At 31.4% G+C, this 19,524-nt stretch overlaps 1 protein-coding gene across 3 annotated transcripts in view; it reads left to right on the top strand.

The window, feature by feature from the left end:
* LOC127716352 (cingulin-like) overlaps positions 1-19,524 on the top strand; it is a 90,761-nt gene that overhangs the window by 22,376 nt on the left and 48,861 nt on the right. For 2 of the 3 annotated variants that reach the window (XM_052222522.1, XM_052222521.1), the window contains exons 7-11: positions 7,511-7,603; positions 12,646-12,753; positions 13,273-13,377; positions 15,113-15,226; positions 18,646-18,771. In XM_052222522.1, coding sequence (XP_052078482.1) covers positions 7,511-7,603; positions 12,646-12,753; positions 13,273-13,377; positions 15,113-15,226; positions 18,646-18,771 — 546 coding nt within the window. Of the gene's footprint in view, positions 1-5,533; positions 5,798-7,510; positions 7,604-12,645; positions 12,754-13,272; positions 13,378-15,112; positions 15,227-18,645; positions 18,772-19,524 lie in introns of those variants that run through there. The other variant, XM_052222523.1, reaches the window with a different exon arrangement.

Here is a 19,524-nt window from a genome sequence, read left to right as displayed (position 1 = left end):
CTAAAACCAAAGTAGAGTCAGGTGAGCGACACAGGCTCTTGAGAGCCTCTAGTTCTTGTTTCCAGACAATAACTTGTGTTCAAGTGTATGGATCTCTCTGAAATTGTACTGCAAGGTACCATACCACAAAGGGAAGGCTGGGATTGAGTTTGGGGGTGATGAATCATAAGGGGGTTCAAAAAATTTGGGGGAGGGATTTTTTTTTTCTTTAAAATTTTCCATCTTAAATTGGTTATTTCTGATTTATATATAAAAGCAAATAATAATGATATGGTTTGAATAGGTAAATTAAAAAATTTTAAGTTCTTAGACCACATTCATTCTGTGTCAGAAACCTATGCTGTGTCAAATATTTAATCACAATCTAAATTCAGTGCTGTATCAAGCTTGAATGTTGTGTCCATACTTGCCCCAACTGTTCAGGGTTCGACCTCTGCGGTCGTATCAAGCTGCGCCCAGCGGAGCATTTTATTCTAAATGCCTTCACAAATTGAGGTGATTTTTAGTATGTGAGTCTACTATGATGAGTTACAGATCATGTTTAAGTTTGCATGGTTTGGTTCTGCTCCAGATTTTTGACGAAATTACGGGCTTTACAGACTTTGAAATTTTTGTGAAAATAACAGTGCATGTATACAGACTTTTTTTCTAAATGCCTTCACACATTGAACTAATTTTTAGTATGTGAGTCTACTACGAAGAGTTACAGATCGAGTTTATGTTTGGTTCTGCTCCGCTGATTTTTGCTGAAATAACAGGCTTTAGACTTTGAAAATCCTAAAATTGGCTTCAAGCTTTTTTGCTAGCGGGGCCATTCGTGTCATTTTGACACATCTAGTTTCTTAATTCAAAACACTTAATTTAAAGTTAAATGAAACCAGTGTCTGGTGATTATAATATGTTCTTAACTAATTAAGTCCTTTGTGCATGTTTTTACCATACATAATGTAATTTATATCAGCTTTGATATGAACACCCGCTAAGTTGCTGCTATTACAGAGCCATTATTAACTCTATCATGTTTCACTGGCTTTCAAAAACAATGATTTCTAGTATTACAGAAAATGTGTCAGCTGATTCTGCCTACCAATTAAGCAACATGACTGACATTTCTAAAAAAAGAACATTGGGAAAAAATGCAAGTTTTGTATATTATCTTGAAAACAATTATCGATGGAGGAAATCTATTATTGACTAAAATGTCCAGAATGTTTAGACTACTGTCCATTACACCGAACCAATTTTTGTGTTTTTGCCATTATCTTGCAATCTATAATACATAAAGAGAAACTGTAAACAGCAAAAATTATCAGCAGTACAAAATCTTTAAATTTTTCAAAATGAATTAAATTGTAGGTTGACTCCTTATAGGATGCACACCTTTATATTTATACATTATAACATATTACGAGTGGACTATCTAAGTTGTGATTACTTGTATTTGGTCCTTTTTACACAGGATGAAATCTGTAGTAATGTTATGGGAAAATCTGTGGACTGTTTTGATTGGTCAATCAATCTGCTGAGTTGTGCTTATAAAACACTTACTGGTGTAAATACGCTGATGCTGACGCTATTGAGTGGAAAATAGCATTCTTTATCTCTTCATACATATTTGTATTATAAATGAAATTTCCTGAAAATATGTTTTTTAAAAGAGCATTTATTTGTAATATCATGTTTTGTTGTGAGAAATATATATCAGTAAAAAATCACAAATATCTGTGTACGCGGAAAATTCCTGATTTGATGACGTATGTTAATTTACTAGTCAAAGGTTAACTTTAGGGATGAGCAGCTAGATAACAATGTTCTAGTTGTTATTTCCAGAGAACAGTCTTTTCAAGTCGATTATATAAAAAAAATATTATTGCGATGGATGCATATTTTACTTAATTTCAACTTCAGAAATGTGGTTTTTATACGACCGCAAAAATTAAAAATTTTTTGGTCGTATATTGGTATCACGTTGTTGTCGTCGTCGTCAGCGTCGTCCGAAGACAGGTGGTTTCCGGATAATAACTTTAGTATAAGTAAATAAAAATCAATATAATTTTAACACAAGGTTTATAACCACAAAAGGAAGGTTGGGATTGATTTTGGGGGTTATTGTCCCAAAGGTTTAGGAATAAGGGGCCAAAAAAGGGGCCCAAATAAGCATTTTTGCAGTTTCCAGACAATAACTTGTGTTTAAGTGTATAAATCTCTCTGAAATTATACCACAAGTTTCCATACAACAAAGGAATGGTTAGGGGGGGGGGGGGGGGTTATGGCTCAAACCATTTAGCAATTAGCGGCAAAAAAGGGGGGAAAACAAGGGTTTTTATGGTTTAAGGACAATTTAGACAATTTAAAAGCAGTGTAAGGGAGGTAATCCAATCCATTTAAAGGATACTGTTGTATATATGTTTGATTACCTCCGTTACACTGCTTGTAAATTATGTATTAAGAAATGATTGTCTTGAGATGATTAGCTGTAAATTTATTTTTAGAAGTTACTATTAATTGATATTAATTTTAACCATGACTGTATGTCATTTTATATTTTAATATTTTATGATGTATTTAAATGAGTAGTTATGGTTGCAAACTCCATTAGAAATTTGAATTGAGATTATTTTTGGAATAAGGGAAAGGGGAGTTGAAAAAAATTTGGGGGGGGGGGGGGGGGGGGGTAAATAAGAATTTGTGGGGTGGCTACAATTTTTCTCATTTCAGATTTCAGAAATTAAAAAGAAAATTTCTTCAAAATATTTTTCTGTGTCAGAAACCTAGTATGTGTCAAATATTTGATTACAATCCAAATTCAGACCTGTATCAAGCGCTAATATTGTGTCCATTTTTGCCCCAACTGTTCAGGGTTGGACCTCTGCGGTCATATCCAGCTGCGCTCAGCGAAGCATTTTATTATGATTTGTATGCATGTTTATTGAAAAACCTGATAACAATGTGACAAACGTAATTATACAGAGTCATCTATTTGTATTTACATAACTGGCAAGTTAAACTATTATGGTTAACATGAGATTAATGATTAATACACGAAATTGAATGCATTTATGTACAAAGTTCTTGCAGAATAATTGTTTCAAAAATATTTGTATGTGTGCGCCCATATTTTTATTTAATCCTTATAAACCTAATTTGTTTTTAATTTTAAATCCAGTTTTCAAGATATCAAAACGGTATTACTATTGTATGTACTTATAATATTTATTTATCTACATAAGTGTGACCATGGAGACAATGTACTCTCATCTCATGATTGTACATTAATAGTATCTATTTATAAGTTTATAATATGGGAGATGCACTTTTGGGATAATTGGTGTAATATTTGGGCTTAAAATATGTTACGTTTAGGCCAATGGCAAGTTGACATTTGGGCTAAATTTTAAAGTCTACATTCGGCTAATTCTTTCATGAACAGGTAAATTACAAGTTTCATATCTATGTTTCATTATTTATTTATATTCAATATGTATAAATAAATGACATTCTATTTATATCTACTTGTAATGTACCCCTTCCGTTTGCAAGACAGTGTCTACCCCTGCATACCACGGCAAGGTGGAAGTGGGACTTTGAGCAAGACGAGTCTTTAAAGCACTAAATAACCTTCGTCCTGGACATGCATGAAATATTTGCAACTGGACATTAAGCAACCAACAATCAATTAATCTAAGATTGGTTCTGGTCCTAAATTTAAAGCTAACAGCCTTTAAAAATTGTAATCTTGTGATACTGCTTGATCTCAATTGTAAACTCATTTCCATCAAATATTGTAAAAATTCAAATTCTTTTCTTTTCAAACTAGCATAGTTTTCAAATGACCTGATTTATATTATGCAGATTAAAAGATGGGAATTTTTTTAGTTAAATTTCATATATTTTATAACACATACTAGTACTGATATAGATAAGCTTCTGTTATTTACCTGTACAGGTATATCAATTTAATTAGCCCAAATGTAAACTTCACCAACATTTTTAGCCCAAATGATAACATGGTCAGGCTTATGATTTAGAGTTGAAATAAATATATAGCATGCAAATCAAGAGTTAAAATGCCTTGCTTGCAAACTTTGTTTGGTTGTTTGCTCAGACATTGTAATTAAGATTGACACATAAATTCAATGGGTAGGCGGAGTAACAGTCTGTTTACTATATACAAAGGTTTGATTGGTCAATGAATATCAAAGTTGTTTCCAGTTAGGCACTTGAAAGATAAAAAGAAGCATGGGCTAAAGGGGGTACAGGAAAGGTAAAGTTAACCAATTTTGAAATGGATTTAAAACATATAGCATGAGCAGTTTTAATGTCATATTTTAATTCAAACTATAATGTTGACATGAAATAAATTATATTATTTCTTGTTACTTATTAGAGAGATGCTAATTACGTGAAATTTTGCACTTTAAACTACTGTATATATTATACAAGAAAAAAATAACTTCAGATCACTTTGTTGAAAACTGTTTGAGAAGTCAGTGGCTCGCAATGCTCTAAGGGTCAATACAGTAGTTGTAATAAAGGGAATCTGACCATCAATATTATAAAGGCACTCTTCAACAATTTCAATAATTGTATAGTTACTAACTTTTATTTAGAATGAACACAATTTTTAAAACTCATTCTCTTATGGGCTTAGTGCATTAAAATTTGACAATTAAATGCAACAAGAAATGAAACCATATTCCTGCCACATTATTAATTATTTGATACATAAGTTTCCATCTAGAAAAAATTAATGGTTCCCAATTCCCATTTCAATTTTTATGACAATTTAATTCTTTAAATATTTTGGCGAGAAATAAAATATATATTATTTGTCATTACGATCCAAAAAGATGTGAGAAATCGGAAACCAGTCAATACTTTAAAAATTATTTGCCGTCAGCAGTTTATATTTTTTGGGGGGTGTCGGCATGTACCATTTTTATGGGTGGAAAGATGAAGGTGAAACCGTGAACAATTCAAATTTATTTTTTATGATTCTAAATAAAAAGCAAAAATAACTAAAAAAAAAAAAAAAAACACACAATAATTATATCTCTGATGATAAATGATCAAGTTTCGCCTTCCAAAATCAAGAATAAAGCAATTGTGTGCAGAAAACTTTTCATTATCATATCAAATAAAAACAATCAAACCATCAAATCTTGCTTTATTGTAAAAACTGTATTATTATTAATTAGTTTTCAAAATTGGTTCACATTTAGCTAACTATTCTTTTTTCTGTGTACCCTTTAAGTGCCTAACTGGAAAAAATATGATATCCATTGTCCAATCAAATCTTTTTATATAATAAACAGACTGTTACTCCTCCTACCCATTGAATTTAGGTGTCAATCTTAATTACAATGTCTGAGCAAACAACCAAACAAAGTTTGCAAGCAAGGCATTTAAACTCTTGATTTGCATGCTTTATTATTTCAACTCTAATTAGCCCAAATGTCCTGCACCCTATATATGATATACACCATATACACCAAGTCCAATACACTGATAGCTTATTATGTCATTTTATAGAAGTAATGTTTGATAACTATATATAGAATAACTTAAAGTAAAAGCTTAGAACAGAAATATAGTACTCCCTTTCCTTATTTTGTGTTTGTCAATTACTGATCCATCTATCCCTTTTTTAGCATAAAAAAATAATTTAATTTGTTCCACATTCATATAATAATTCTCCTTCTAGAAAAATCCACGAATCCACTGCCAAAGCTATCAGGAATTATGAAGAAGTTGTCAGAAAAGCCAATTTAGAAAATAATAGCTTAAAAACCCAGTTGTAAGTTTTCAGATTACATGCACATGGTTTAAGTGGGTTGTCTTTGGTGATTTGTTTTAAACTAATGAAATTATATCATTTAACTTTGATAACATGTTTCAAATATTAGAATTGATTATAGTAGGTTGCTCTTGAAATGACAGTCTAGTCTACAGATCTTTTAAAAATGTAAACACTTAAACTATGTGGTGTACCAATTTATGCCCCAAAAAACATATTGGTATGCGAGATCAATTTTAATGACGGTTTAATTTTATTTAATAATTCTGTATACAGTTATTTGTCTGAATTTTGTAAATAATCTAATTTATGTAGCAATCATATTGCTTTGATATACAAAATAAAAACTGACAAAGTGTATGTCGATTTTGTTGGCAGCATTTTCCCAAAAGGTCACAAACATTTCACTAACTTACTGTTTATAATAAATGTACATTGGTTTTAAACCTTTAAAAATCTTTCCCTTTTTAAAAAAGACAAAACCAGAAGAGATCAAACTTGGTCTAATCATTTTTAGGATTGTCTGTTTTAAAAATTATCATTTGTTATCGCATCCAACTTAAATATTCAATTGAAATTTTCTATCGTGATGTCTATCTAACTTAAAGAATCTTTATTTTATTTAATTTTTCTAATGTTCTGTGAAGAAATGGTGTGTGTTTTAGAAGTACTAAGACACAAATTTACCTGGCTACATGTTTATTTTTTTTTTTTAATTATTGTACCCTGTATTATTTGTGCTTTGAAGAGTGCTTTCTGCTGTGCTATAGCTTTGATCTGTTTAATTTATTTTTGCTTATTTAACTTATATAGATATAAGAAGATGTGGTATCAGTGCCAATGAGACATCTCTCCATCCAAGTCACAATTTGTAAAAGTAAACCATTATAGGTCAAAGTATGGCCTTCAACACGGAGCCTTCGCTCACACCGAACAGCAAGCTATAAAGCTATAAAAGTTATCTCAACTTAAGGGCCATTAAGTGTTTTGATATATGGTATTGGCACTTTTCGAATGTTTTGTTAACCTCTTCATATTTTTTTTATGGTTCAATCCATTTTGTTTTTGAGTTGCTGTTTCTATCTGACATATATACCCAACACCTTTAAGGATGTTCGCTCCTTTGTTTCAAAATAGCAAGCTTTTTTAAAATACTGTTATAAATTGGTAGTACATATGTATATAAATAACAGAACTTAAGTAGAAAAAATCATGAAAATCATATTCTCTCTAGATCTTCATACGTTTAACATTAACACCTTTTTTCTTTCAAAAACTATGAAGAAATAACAAGGATTTTATAAGATTTTCAAAAATGGCTTTTTAAACTATATGCAATAAAGTTATGAGAAGAATAGTAGGGGTTAGCCGGAAAAATTTAAAAACAAGAGTATTGAACATCCTTTACTTGAATTCACTAATCTTTTCAACAAAGAGGGCCTGATGTCTTTAACAATTAGATCTTATATCTGTTTATGACCTCAATGAAAAACTTTCTTTTGCAAGACATGTTTTGATATGTTTTTTTTTTCATTTATCCCATTGAATTGATCTATTAAAAAATTTCCAGTTTTTAATTTTAGATGGTATATGTTACATTCAGTTTGTCATATTTGTGGTAATTAATTCTGCATTTCAAACTTAAAACAATGAATATAAATTGATGTTAAACTATTATGGTATTTCGATTTCATGATTTAATTTTCTCAACAGAAACCAATTAGAGGATTCTGTTCAAAGGATGAGATATTTTGAAGATAATCTCCAAGATTCAAAGTTAGAAAATATTGACATGCGGAAAAAACTGTACGTATCAAATTAAATACAGAAAAACACTTTTAAAGTTTTTATAACTCTGGTAGTGCAGGAAATGATAATACTAATATTTTGCTCCAAAATGTTTTAAATTTTTGTAAACTTGATGTCTCATAGCTTATTATAATATGCAGATATCTGGTTGGCATTGAAAAGAAACTAAGCTATTTTTGTCCTTCCTCTGTCAAAAGTCACAGAATGCAACACACAGGAATGCAAATCTGGCAGTGGAACCTTTATCTTTTTTTAGCTCACCTGGCCCGAAGGGCCAAGTGAGCTTTTCTCATCACTTGGCGTCCGTCGTCCGTCGTCCGTCGTCGTTAGCTTTTTACAAAAATCTTCTCCTCTGAAACCACTGGGCCAAATTTATACAAACTTGGCCACAATCATCATTAGGGTATCTAGTTTAAAAAATGTGTCCAATGACCCCGCAAACCAACCAAGATGGCCACCATGGCTAAAAATAGAACATAGGGGTAAAATGTAGATTTTGGCTTATATCTCTGAAACCAAAGCATTTAGAGTAAATCTGACATAGGGTAAAACTGATTATCAGGTCAAGATCTATCTGCTCCCATATTTTCAGACACATCTGACAACCTGTTGTTGGGTTGCTGCCCCTGAATTGGTAATTTTAAGGAAATTTTGCAGTTTTTGGTTATTATCTTGAATATTATTATAGATAGAGATAAACTGTAAACAGCAAGTTAGTAATTTTACAAATATTTTGCAGTTTTTTGTTATCTTAGATATCATTATAATATCTAATATCTAATACTATTAATTATGAATTTAACCTTATTTTACATGATTTCCAAAGCATCAGTAAATACAGGTGAGCGACACAGGCTCTTGAGAGCCTCTAGTTTGTTAAGCTTTTATAATTCAGAAGGCATAAGACCTACCAGTAGATGCTTTATATCTTGTATACTTATGTCATCTATGGTCCTTGACATGGTTACGGTTCTGTTAAAAAAAAAAACAATATATATTTTTTTTTGCGATGGAAATTTCTCACTCATAATGAGTAGTAGGGTCATAAATATATTTGGTATATATGGGATCCTTGCATTTAGATCTTCCCTTCTATCAGACAGGATTCAGCTGACCATTAACTCATTTAATGGATCAGTGGTCAAAGTTTTCAGGATTTAAGGCCTGTATCTCAGTTGTTTAAATTCCATTCGTTTGGTGTGTTTGAGCTTTTGATTTTGCCATTTGATAAGGGACTTTCCGTTTTGAATTTTCCTTGGAATTCAGTATTTTTGTTATTTTACTTTATACAATTTATAGGCAATAGGTCAACTTAATTTGGTTTAATGAATGATTGTAAGGTGTACATGTCCATCTTGCAGGTTTCACTTGACACTGACAGCATTTCCATGGTTTATTGGTCAATTTGTTCAGTTTTTGTGGTTTGGTCTGTTTCTCAAGGAACTGTAAGAAACTGGTTAACTATATTTGGGGTATGGAATGATTGTAAGGTGAAATATATATTTTTTCTGGCAAGTATCATCTGACCTTGACTCCATTTTCATAGTTTTTTTGGTTATATTGAGTTTCATGGTAAGGTCTTCTTCTCAGACACTATTAGGGTATCTTTTATGAGATTTTGCTATATTTTGTGTATGGAATGATTGTAAGGTGTTCAAAACTGTCTGGTAAGGTTAATCTGACCTTGACTTCATTTTTATCGAGCCTTCGACTTAAGTCGAAAAAGCGAGACATAGCGATCCTACATTCCGTCGGCGTCGTTGTCGTCAGCGGCGTCCACAAATATTCACTCTGTGGTTAAAGTTTTTGAAATTTTAATAACTTTCTTAAACTATCCTGGATTTCTACCAAACTTGGACAGAAGCTTGTTTATGATCATAAGATAGTATCCAGAAGTAAATTTTGTAAAAATAAAATTCAATTTTTTCCGTATTTTACTTATAAATGGACTTAGTTTTTCTGCCGGGAAATATTACATTCACTCTGTGGTTTAAGTTTTTAAAATTTTAATAACTTTCTTAAACTATCCTGGGTTTGTACCAAACTTGGACAGAAGCTTGTTTATGATCATAAGATAGTATCTAGAAGTAAATTTTGTAAAAAAATAAATCCATTTTTTCCTTATTTTACTTTTAAATGGACTTAGATTTTCTGCCAGGAAACAACACATTCACTCTGTGGTTAAAGTTTTTAAAATTTTAATAACTTTCTTATACTATTTTGGATTTGTACCAAACTTGGACAGAAGCTTGTTTATGATCAAAAGCTAGTATCTAGAAGGAAATTTTGTAAAAAAATAAATCCATTTTTTCCGTATTTTACTTTTAAATGGACTTAGATTTTCTGCCAGGAAACAACATATTCACTCTGTGGTTAAAGTTTTTAAAATTTTAATAACTTTCTTATACTATTTTGGATTTGTACCAAACTTGGACAGAAGCTTGTTTATGATCAAATGCTAGTATCTTTAAGGAAATTTTGTTTTCTTCCAGTTAACATTACATTCAGTCTGCAGTTAAAGTTTTTAAACATTTATTAGATTCATAAACTATCCTGGATTTTTACCAAACTTGGACAGAAGCTTCTTTCAATCAAAAGATAGTATCAAGAGGAATATTTTTATTGATTTACTTCCTCATTTTTGTTGAGCCTGCGATTAACAGAAAAAGTAGGCGAGACACTGGGTTCCGTGGAACCCTTATGAATTTTCATGGTAAAATAGGTCAAAGTTAAGTTTTCATAGATAGATCTGTTTCTCAGATACTATAAGCAATTTGTCATCTGTATAAGGTGTATTCAATGATGGTAGGGTGTAAATATGTTTATATAAAACAGCATGACTCATCTGACCTCCACCTCATTTTCATGGTTCATTTGTCACCTTTAAGATTTCTTGGTGAGGTATATTTCTCTGATACAATAAGCAATAGGTCTACTGTATTTGGTTAATAAAATGATTGTATTGTGTATTGTCATGTGGTAGGGTTCATTAGACCTTGACCTCATTTCATGGTCCTTTGGTTATATTTAGTTTTTATATGCCTGATGAAGACAAGACGTATTATGGTATACCAATGTCTGTCCGTCCGTCCATCTGTCCGTCCAACCATCCTTCCCGACCTTTCATCCGTCAACACATTTGTAGGATAACTCAAGTTTGCCTCAAATAATTCTCATGTTATTTTAACCAACATGAGGATTGATGGAAGAAAGCTCAGTTTCGACTGATTTTGAAAGTTTTTGGCTTTGTCCTTCCAGAGTAACAGGACTTTTAACAGTTTGAAATTAGGCAATTTTCCACATTACGGGGCTATTTATTTGTTACTCCAGTATGCCTGGATTGATTACATGAATGTTGGGATTGATAAAGGGAAGGTCCCTTTTGATTTTGTTAATTTTCTGGTTTGATCTTGGATCAAACTACTACAAACTTAAAACTGTTGTTGGGATTGGTGAATGTAGACAGCTTTTTTTTCTCGAAAATTTTATGTTTTGTCATTCCAGAGTTATCGGACTTTTAACAGTCATATTTGACACAATATTTATATGCCTAAGGGTATCGTCATGCATGTTTTTCAACAGAACCATTTTCTCTGGTTCTGTTTAAATACCTTCTAAATATCCCATTTTATTTTTGCAACAATTGCACTATAAGCTTGTATCATGCCCTCTTGGTGCAGGGATTATTATGAGTATGTCTTCTTCTCAGACACTACAAGGAATAGGTTAGCTATATTTAGTGTATGGAATGATTGTAAGATGAACATGTCTGTCTGGCAGGGTTCATTTGGCCTTGGTCTCATTTACATTGATTACTTTCAACATAAATTCAATTTAGATTAGTAAAGCAGGCTTGGTATTTCAACTTGTGCACTCTTGTCTGTAATCAATTCCCCCTACAGTGAATTCACAGCAAAATGTTCAAAGATGATACTAATTTTGTGTAATCAACTGCTCCTTCAGTTTTAAACCAATCTCCTTTAAACTTCATAGAAAGATTACACTTCTATTGAACTGTGCACCCACCTGCTAATATGGAATGGCTTTCGGATTTTCCACATTTTTTCAGAGTTGGGAAAATAGTCTTTTATTCAGCAAAGGTTTTAAAAGACAAGCTACTGTACCAAATTTTTGTGATCAACTCCTATTACAGTTGCAACCCAAGATCTTTGACTCTTCATGGACACATTCTGCACATAATGAAGTTGTGCACCTTACATTACAGAGTTGTTCAAGAAATATCTTCAGCTAAATAAATCTAAAAATAAATACCAATTTTGTGTAAAAACTCCTTCTTAACACAGATCCTTTAAACTTTAAAGAAAGTTTGAACATCTGTTGAAGTCATGCACATCTCATTATAGGTTGTTCAAAGATTTTTTTCCAATTTTATATTTGATTTCCATATATTCAATTGTTCATTTTTTACCATTTTCCATTTCTGAAGAAATTCTCTGTGCATTATTGCCATTTCAGTCTGATCCATTTTTCCATTTTTTGTTTACAATCTGATATCATAATTAAGTTGATCAATAATGATCAATATAAATTCAAGTATAAAAATAAGGAGATGTGGTATGATTGACAATGAATAAGTCTCCACCAGAGACCAAATGACATAGAAGTTAACAAGTCAAGTTAACAATGCCCATTAATTGAGAGTTGTTTGGGCTGTGTTTGTAATACATTGAAAAATTAAGGTTGTTTTTCCAAAAATTTAATAGTATCGGTAATTTTTTTCTGTATTACAAAAAACAAAATATGTAATTATTGTTGTAAAATTTTCAATCCATAAGTCTTAAATGCTGACATTTCATTAAGTTTTGCATGACCCACTATTTTATTATTTTCAATTTTCAAATCTAATGCAATACCAATGCTGTATTATGATTACATACTCTAATTAAATTATTTTAAGGGGTTCAATTAAAAAAAAATGTTGCCTCTCAGAAGTTGGAATATTGCTCGAATAATGAATTGGGAGAACAAGCCTGTAGAGTCACAACTAGTGTATCTATTTTTAATTATGTATTTTACAGTGATGGTGTCAGTCAAAAATGCAGGAAGCTTGAAAAAAAGAATAGTGAACTACTTCAATTGAATGCTTTGATATCACAGCAAGCAGAAGCTCATTTTAAGGCATCAAGGTATGAAAAAAGCATGCTTCATAAGTAAAAGGTTTTGTTCAATTTAGTATAAAGACATTTTTTTAAGATAGCTTTTAAATAAATAACTTTTAAAAGAATAATGATTGTTCTATATATTTGTGTGGAAGCTTTATGAAATATATATTAACCCACTGAAACCTGTTTGTCCATGATAAACTTTCATAACAATTAACAGGTAAAATGGAAACTTAGTTTTGGAAGGCAACTTAAATAAAGGTGTAAAAACATCTGTATTAAACCAATATTGCCTAAAAAGGATAACACAATTTACCTTCATTAGGAACTCTGAAATCAGTGGTGGATTCAGCAATTTTCATAAGGTGGTCCCACTGACTGCCCTAAGAGGGGGCCTGCTCCAGTCATGATTCAGTGGTCCCTAAATAATCAACCAATTTTTCCCACAAAAGGTGGGGACTCAGGGCACCCATAGACCTCAATAAAAGATACTTTTGTTATTAAATTTTCCTTTTTGATAGATATGGATGTTTTATTTATTAGGGGTACACAGGATGATATTTTATACAAGGTACAAGCTGAACAATACCAGAATGAGAGGAATATGGCAAGATATGAAAACCACAAACTCAAAGAAGATTTAGAAAAGTAATTTTAAATGCATTAAATGAGTAAAACAATACACTTATTAACTTCATGTACATTAAACTGCATTGTATATTGTGTTGTCAAGTCAAAATTTCTGATGTGCACAATAATTGAAATGTGAAATAATGTTTTGTTTTATACTTTTAACATTTTATTGTACTGAAAATGACTGTTATTTGTTATAATTCTTATATGATTTGCATATTAGGGAATACTTTTATATGATTGGGCAAGAGGGCTTCTAGTAGTTGCTCTCAAAGTTATTTACTTTTTGATAGACGACCTTGACGGAACTACTTTTTGTAACCAATGTAAACAAGATGGCGGCAATGATAACACAAACCAGCTCGACGTTAAAAATATTTAGTCACTCACAAACATATCATTAAAGTCCTATGGACTTTTATTTGTTTGTGAGTTAATTGGTCCAGTTTATACACGAATAAATTTTTTTAGAAAGGCATTTAATCCTATAGTACATAAATCATCTATATAATATTGGCAAAAATATTTATACATTTGTGTGTTTCTGAGTTTTTTGCAAGTAATATTTATCATTGAGATAGTGTTAGTAGGGCAAACTTCAAATGTATCTACAGAAAAAAAATTGAAAATACAAAAAGGAACCTGAATACCTTTTATTGTAATGTCCTATTAGTGTTCTTTTTATGCCCCACCTACTATAGTAGTAGGAGCATTATGTTTTCTGGTCTGTGCATCTGTTGGTTCGTCCATCCCTTCGTCTGTCCCGCTTCAGGTTAAAGTTTTTGGTCAAGGTAGTTTTTGATGACGTTGAAGTCCAATTGACTTGAAACTTAGTACACATGTTTCCTATGATATGATCTTTCTAATTTTTATGCCAAATTAGAGTTTTGACCCATATTTCAAGGTCCACTGAACATAGAAAATGATAGTGTGAGTGGGGCATCCGTGTACTATGGACACATTCTTGTTTTCATTATTGAAATGCTGTTAATGAAAACTGATTGTACCAATTTCATCCAATCTCTGGGTCCCCGTCAAAATAAACGTAGTTGTTGATGGTGAATGCTTGGAGTTTAGGACTAAATTAAGTCTATTTCTAAATGAATAAGTGTTTGATAGTAGTATTTCAATATTATTTTCAAGTCACAGTTCATTTTTGTGTCTTTTTTCCTGTTTGTATTCACTGGATATGACAATTGAATTGTGTGATAGGTAATGCATGAGTAGCAGAACATTTTACGTGGTATTGGCACAACTCGTTTCTCTCTGTTTGGAGTTTGTTCCATTCCAAATGTTTAAGTCTCTTAAATCTGTTTTATACCTGGACTAATGAGAACAAATGGACATCAGTATGTTAGTCTTTGCAAATACAGTAATATTGTCTGTCCTCTCTGTTCAGGGAAACTGCAATAATACATATTGTATCTTATACTTCTTAAATCCTAATGCAAATACTGTAGCATGTGTAAATTCAGAAATGATTACAAGGTTTTTATTAATGCAAATAATGCGACTAGGTGAGTATCACAATAATAAAAACTCGCATTCTGAATTCGAAGCATATGTCTGTATGCAGATTTTCCTGAAATCACAATAATTAATCTTGCATTTTCGCTCATTCATTAAAAAATTCAATAATTTCTGAATTTACAGTATATAAGATATCCAGCAATATAATAAAAAATAAAGTTCTGGAAATGTATTGCAGGAAGTTTTCAGATTGACACACCTTTTCATGAATTTTTTCCAGGTTAAAACGGATGGAAACTGACGAAAATAAAAACGTTCTTTTAAATTACGATAATGTTAAACTAAGAAAGCAAAACCAAGATTTTTGGGCAGACATAGGTATTCTTAAAGAAAAGTAAGTATACTTATAAAAATAAGGAGATTGTCTATGACACATGAATGAGACAACTATCCACCAGAGTTTAAATGCGAAGATATAAGCAATTATCGGTCACCGTTTGGCATTCAGCAATTCGAAAAACCCATACCGTATATCAGCTATAAAAGGCCCCCGGGTGGGCATGAAAAATGTGAAACAATTCAAAAATGAGAAAACCAACTGACTAATTTATACATTACAATTTAAGAAAACAAATATGACAGACTTGAACAACAACCACTGAATTACAGGCTCCTGACTTTTGACAGATACATGAAGAATGTGCCAGGGTTAAACATGTTTGTGAGGGCTCAACCCTCCCTATCCTGGGACAGTGGTTTTACAGCACAACATAAGAAAAAACTATAAAAATCAGTTGCAAATAGCTTAAGTCATGTGTAAGTTAATAATGAAGAACAAACAAACCAACTATAACAATAAAACAATAGACACGAAGTACCAATATATGAGAACTTACAGTTACTGAAAGCTAGTTCAATGGTAATAACAACAAATAAATAAATCATGTTTTCCCCAGACTAAAGTATCAATCAGTACACATCCAACAGATTTAGTGTAAAGATGTCATGAGATTTGAAACGCATGTCCTTGTGCAATGCCAAAATATAAGTAAACAGTGTTAACAGGATATAGAATCATGAGTACCGGTACTTATAATTTTACATAAATTATATAGCAATATATTTAGTTTTGTTTTAATTTATCAAAGACAAAATCAATGTTAGTACATGTAGTATGTGCTTGTTTTCGAGAAAAGTAAGGTTCAAAATTTGGAAGTTTTGTATTTTTGTTGAAATTTTCTGTCACCTTTGAGATTTTCAAAAATTGGTCCTTTTCAGTAATAAATTAGCCAAATGGGTTTTATTTCAAGACTATGATATAAAGAGCATAAAATTAAATCACAAGTTAGCAGTACTGTTCCATTCCAAAGCTTGAGTATATTTTAGTATTTATTGCATGCCAAAAAAAGTTAAATTTACAGACCTTTATTTAACATTTTTACCACTTGTTGTTATTTTTCTAATATTTTTTTGTTGTGCATTTTGAAATAAATTCAGAAAGGGTATGTGTTAGAGTGCTTATTTTAAGCAAACACTTAATAATGATCCTGAAAGTGTGTTTCCCCAATTGGTGCCTCATATGACCTGCATTGAAGAAGAAAATCTCAGGTCATAACATGTACAAACTTTTTTCAGCTGAATTTAACTATTTAAGGACATTTTTTTTGTAATTCAAATAGAATAGTTTCCAAAACATGTTCACATGGTTAAGTATTAACTAAAAATATTTAAGAAATTTAATTTTATTTTTTCATCACATTTATAAACCATTGAAATATAAATGTATTATACTATATCAATTCAAGCCAAGCCATAACCATCTAATTGACTGATTCATAGTTATAATTCAACCCATAAGCCACATGTTTTACAGTATATAAAGGCTATATAGCATCAATGTACAGCTTTACTTATTATTCCATTTGATGACTAGGGTTTTTTTTAATGACCTTGACTTCCCTTGAAGGTCCTGCATGGTTAGGTATTGATTGTAGTTGATATTAGAGTATATAATTTAAAATCTAAGCATTTAAAGGAAGATTTTCAAAATACTATTTTTTTAATTGTTCTAAGATAGAAAAATCATTCAAGTAAAATTCTGATATGTATTTGCATTCAATTTGCCTTAGATTTAATCTTTTTACAAAAAAAAACATGAATTTAAGGAGTATACTGTGAAAAGTGGCAAAAAAGGGAGAGTAACTAGATTTTTTTTGGTCAAACAACTTTGAAATACACAAATTATTTATAACCTTAAGCTAAGGTTATTATTGTTAATTATACCCCACGCAACGAGTTGCGGAGGGTATAATGTGTTTGACCCGTCCGTCCGTTTGTCAGTCAGTCCGTCTGTCCGTCCGTCCGTCCGTCTGTCCGTCAGTCCTGTTTTTTGTCATCGCAACTCCTCTCAAACCACACAACAGAATTTCACGAAACATTTTTAGATAATAAGGACAAACTATGTAGTTGTGCATATCGACAGGAAATTACGATTCAATTCTTTTTCTAGGAGTTACGCCCCTTTGAACTTATTTACTTTAATGTACTACTGCAACAGTTTGTCATCGCAACTCCTCTCAAACCACACAACAGAACTTCATGAAACCTTTTCAGATAATAAGAACATACTACGTAGATGTGCATATCGACAGGAAATTACGATTCAATTTTTTCCAGGAGTTACGCCCCTTTGAACTTATTTGCCCAATATACTACTGCAACCTTTTGTCATCGCAACTCCTCTCAAACCACACAACAGAATTTCATGAAACCTTTTTAGATAATAAGGACATACTACGTAGATGTGCATATAGACAGGAAATTACGATTCAATTATTTTTCCAGGAGTTATGCCCCTTTGAACTTAATTGCCCAAAATACTACTGCAACCTTTTGTCATCGCAACTCCTCTCAAACCACACAACAGAATTTCATGAAACTGTGTAGATAATAAGGACATACTATGTAGATGTGCATATTAACAGGAAATTATGATTCAATTTTTTTTTCTGATACAATTTTTTTTTCTTACACTTATTTTATTTCTCCAATGACAATGTTGGGACGTGGGGTATGTGAGCGCGCTCACTAAGGTTCTTTCATTAACAGTGTGTTTGACACTAAAATTGTCTAGTGAAGCCATGCACTTAAATTGGTCACTTTATTTGACAGTTAACACAGCTAGTTGAATTTCCTGTCCAGGAAAAATTACGAATTTGCCAGTATTTCAAAAGAAAATCACTTATGAAATCTATCATTCATACTTAAAAAATCTGAAGACTCAAGAATCCGGGTGAAAACGGGTCATTTTCCAAATTCACAGGTTATTTAATGACCCATCAGGTATTTAAAAAATCCCAGGGGTGAGAGGTGAAATTTATGGGTGTCATCCGCAGAATACGGGTCAGTTGACAGGTATGCATGTTGCTTTATTAAAAATTAAAAAAAAAAAATTGTAAGGTTGGTAACTTTGATATACCGCGTATATGCAAAATACTTTTTGAGTTGGTATGCCCCAGCTGTCGATTCTGTCCAATTTTCCTTTCCGCACTGTAACTGAAATTTTACTCATCCAAATTTTATGAAACTCGTACATAATGCTAAGAACCAAAACTCACAGACAGAGATCGATTTGGGCAGTGAGTCACTTACCGTTCTAGAGATATGCTCCTTTATAACTTGGAAAATTAAAAAGCTTGAGCAGGGGCATTCGTGTCCGCAGACACATTCTCCTTTAGTTTGGGTTTTTCTTACCAAAGTTTTAAGAGGCAAACACTGTAAGAGGACTATGAAATATTGATTTTATAATTTTAGTCTCCAGAAACTAGAAATGAAACTAGCCACTTCAGAAGCTAATATTGACTTCATGGAGGAAGAAAGAACAGCATTAAAGAATACGATTGCGAATCAAAAGATGCAGATTCTTGAAATACAGACCAGGTATAAAATCTAGTTTATCTACTAAGAGTAATAATCCTTCAAAATTTAATGAAATTAACTTTATTGATAACAAAACTATTTTTATTTGTACAATTTGAGAGAAATGACTGCATGATTTATTATAACCAAGAAAAGAGTAGAAATTTGAATTAGTCATATGCATGTTTGTAGAATGTGAAGTGTTACTGTTAACAATATGCATGAATTTAACATGTAAAATGTATTTATTAAAAAAGAAAGGATAAGTATATGTATCCTTAAACTTTCTATTTTGTTACAGTGATCTTATTGACCTTTAAGACATTGTTGGTATCTTTTAATTTTGAACATTGTTCTTGGAAGGTTGACTTGTTAAAATTCATTTATTACTCCCACTTCTACAAAGTAAGACATTATGTAAAAAAGTGTTCCTTCTGGTTCTTGCAACATTGTCCATGCCAAAACTTTTGTAGCAGGAGGGGGTCAACGACAAATCAACAATGCCATAATATATGCCTCCTGGGACATGTAGTGGTAGTACTTCGCTTAGGTTCGATCAGCAGGGTACATTCTACCCATATAGGTCTTGCTTTTCAATGTTTCACAAATGTAATTAAACAAGAATTTTCCCAATATAATATTTATTATACCAATAACATTAGTAAAGTTCAATAAATTGCATATAAATTCAACAATGTAAAGTAACAAAAATACAACAGACAACTGTTCTGAAAATTAACCTTTCTTAAAAAGGGTCTATTAAATATGTTAAAC

The sequence above is a fragment of the Mytilus californianus genome, unplaced genomic scaffold (assembly GCF_021869535.1).
Source record: "Mytilus californianus isolate M0D057914Y unplaced genomic scaffold, xbMytCali1.0.p SCAF_9, whole genome shotgun sequence".
Lineage (NCBI taxonomy): Eukaryota > Metazoa > Mollusca > Bivalvia > Mytilida > Mytilidae > Mytilus > Mytilus californianus.
The sequence above is the reverse complement of the archived record's forward strand: the minus strand, read 5'-3'. Positions and strand labels throughout refer to the sequence as shown.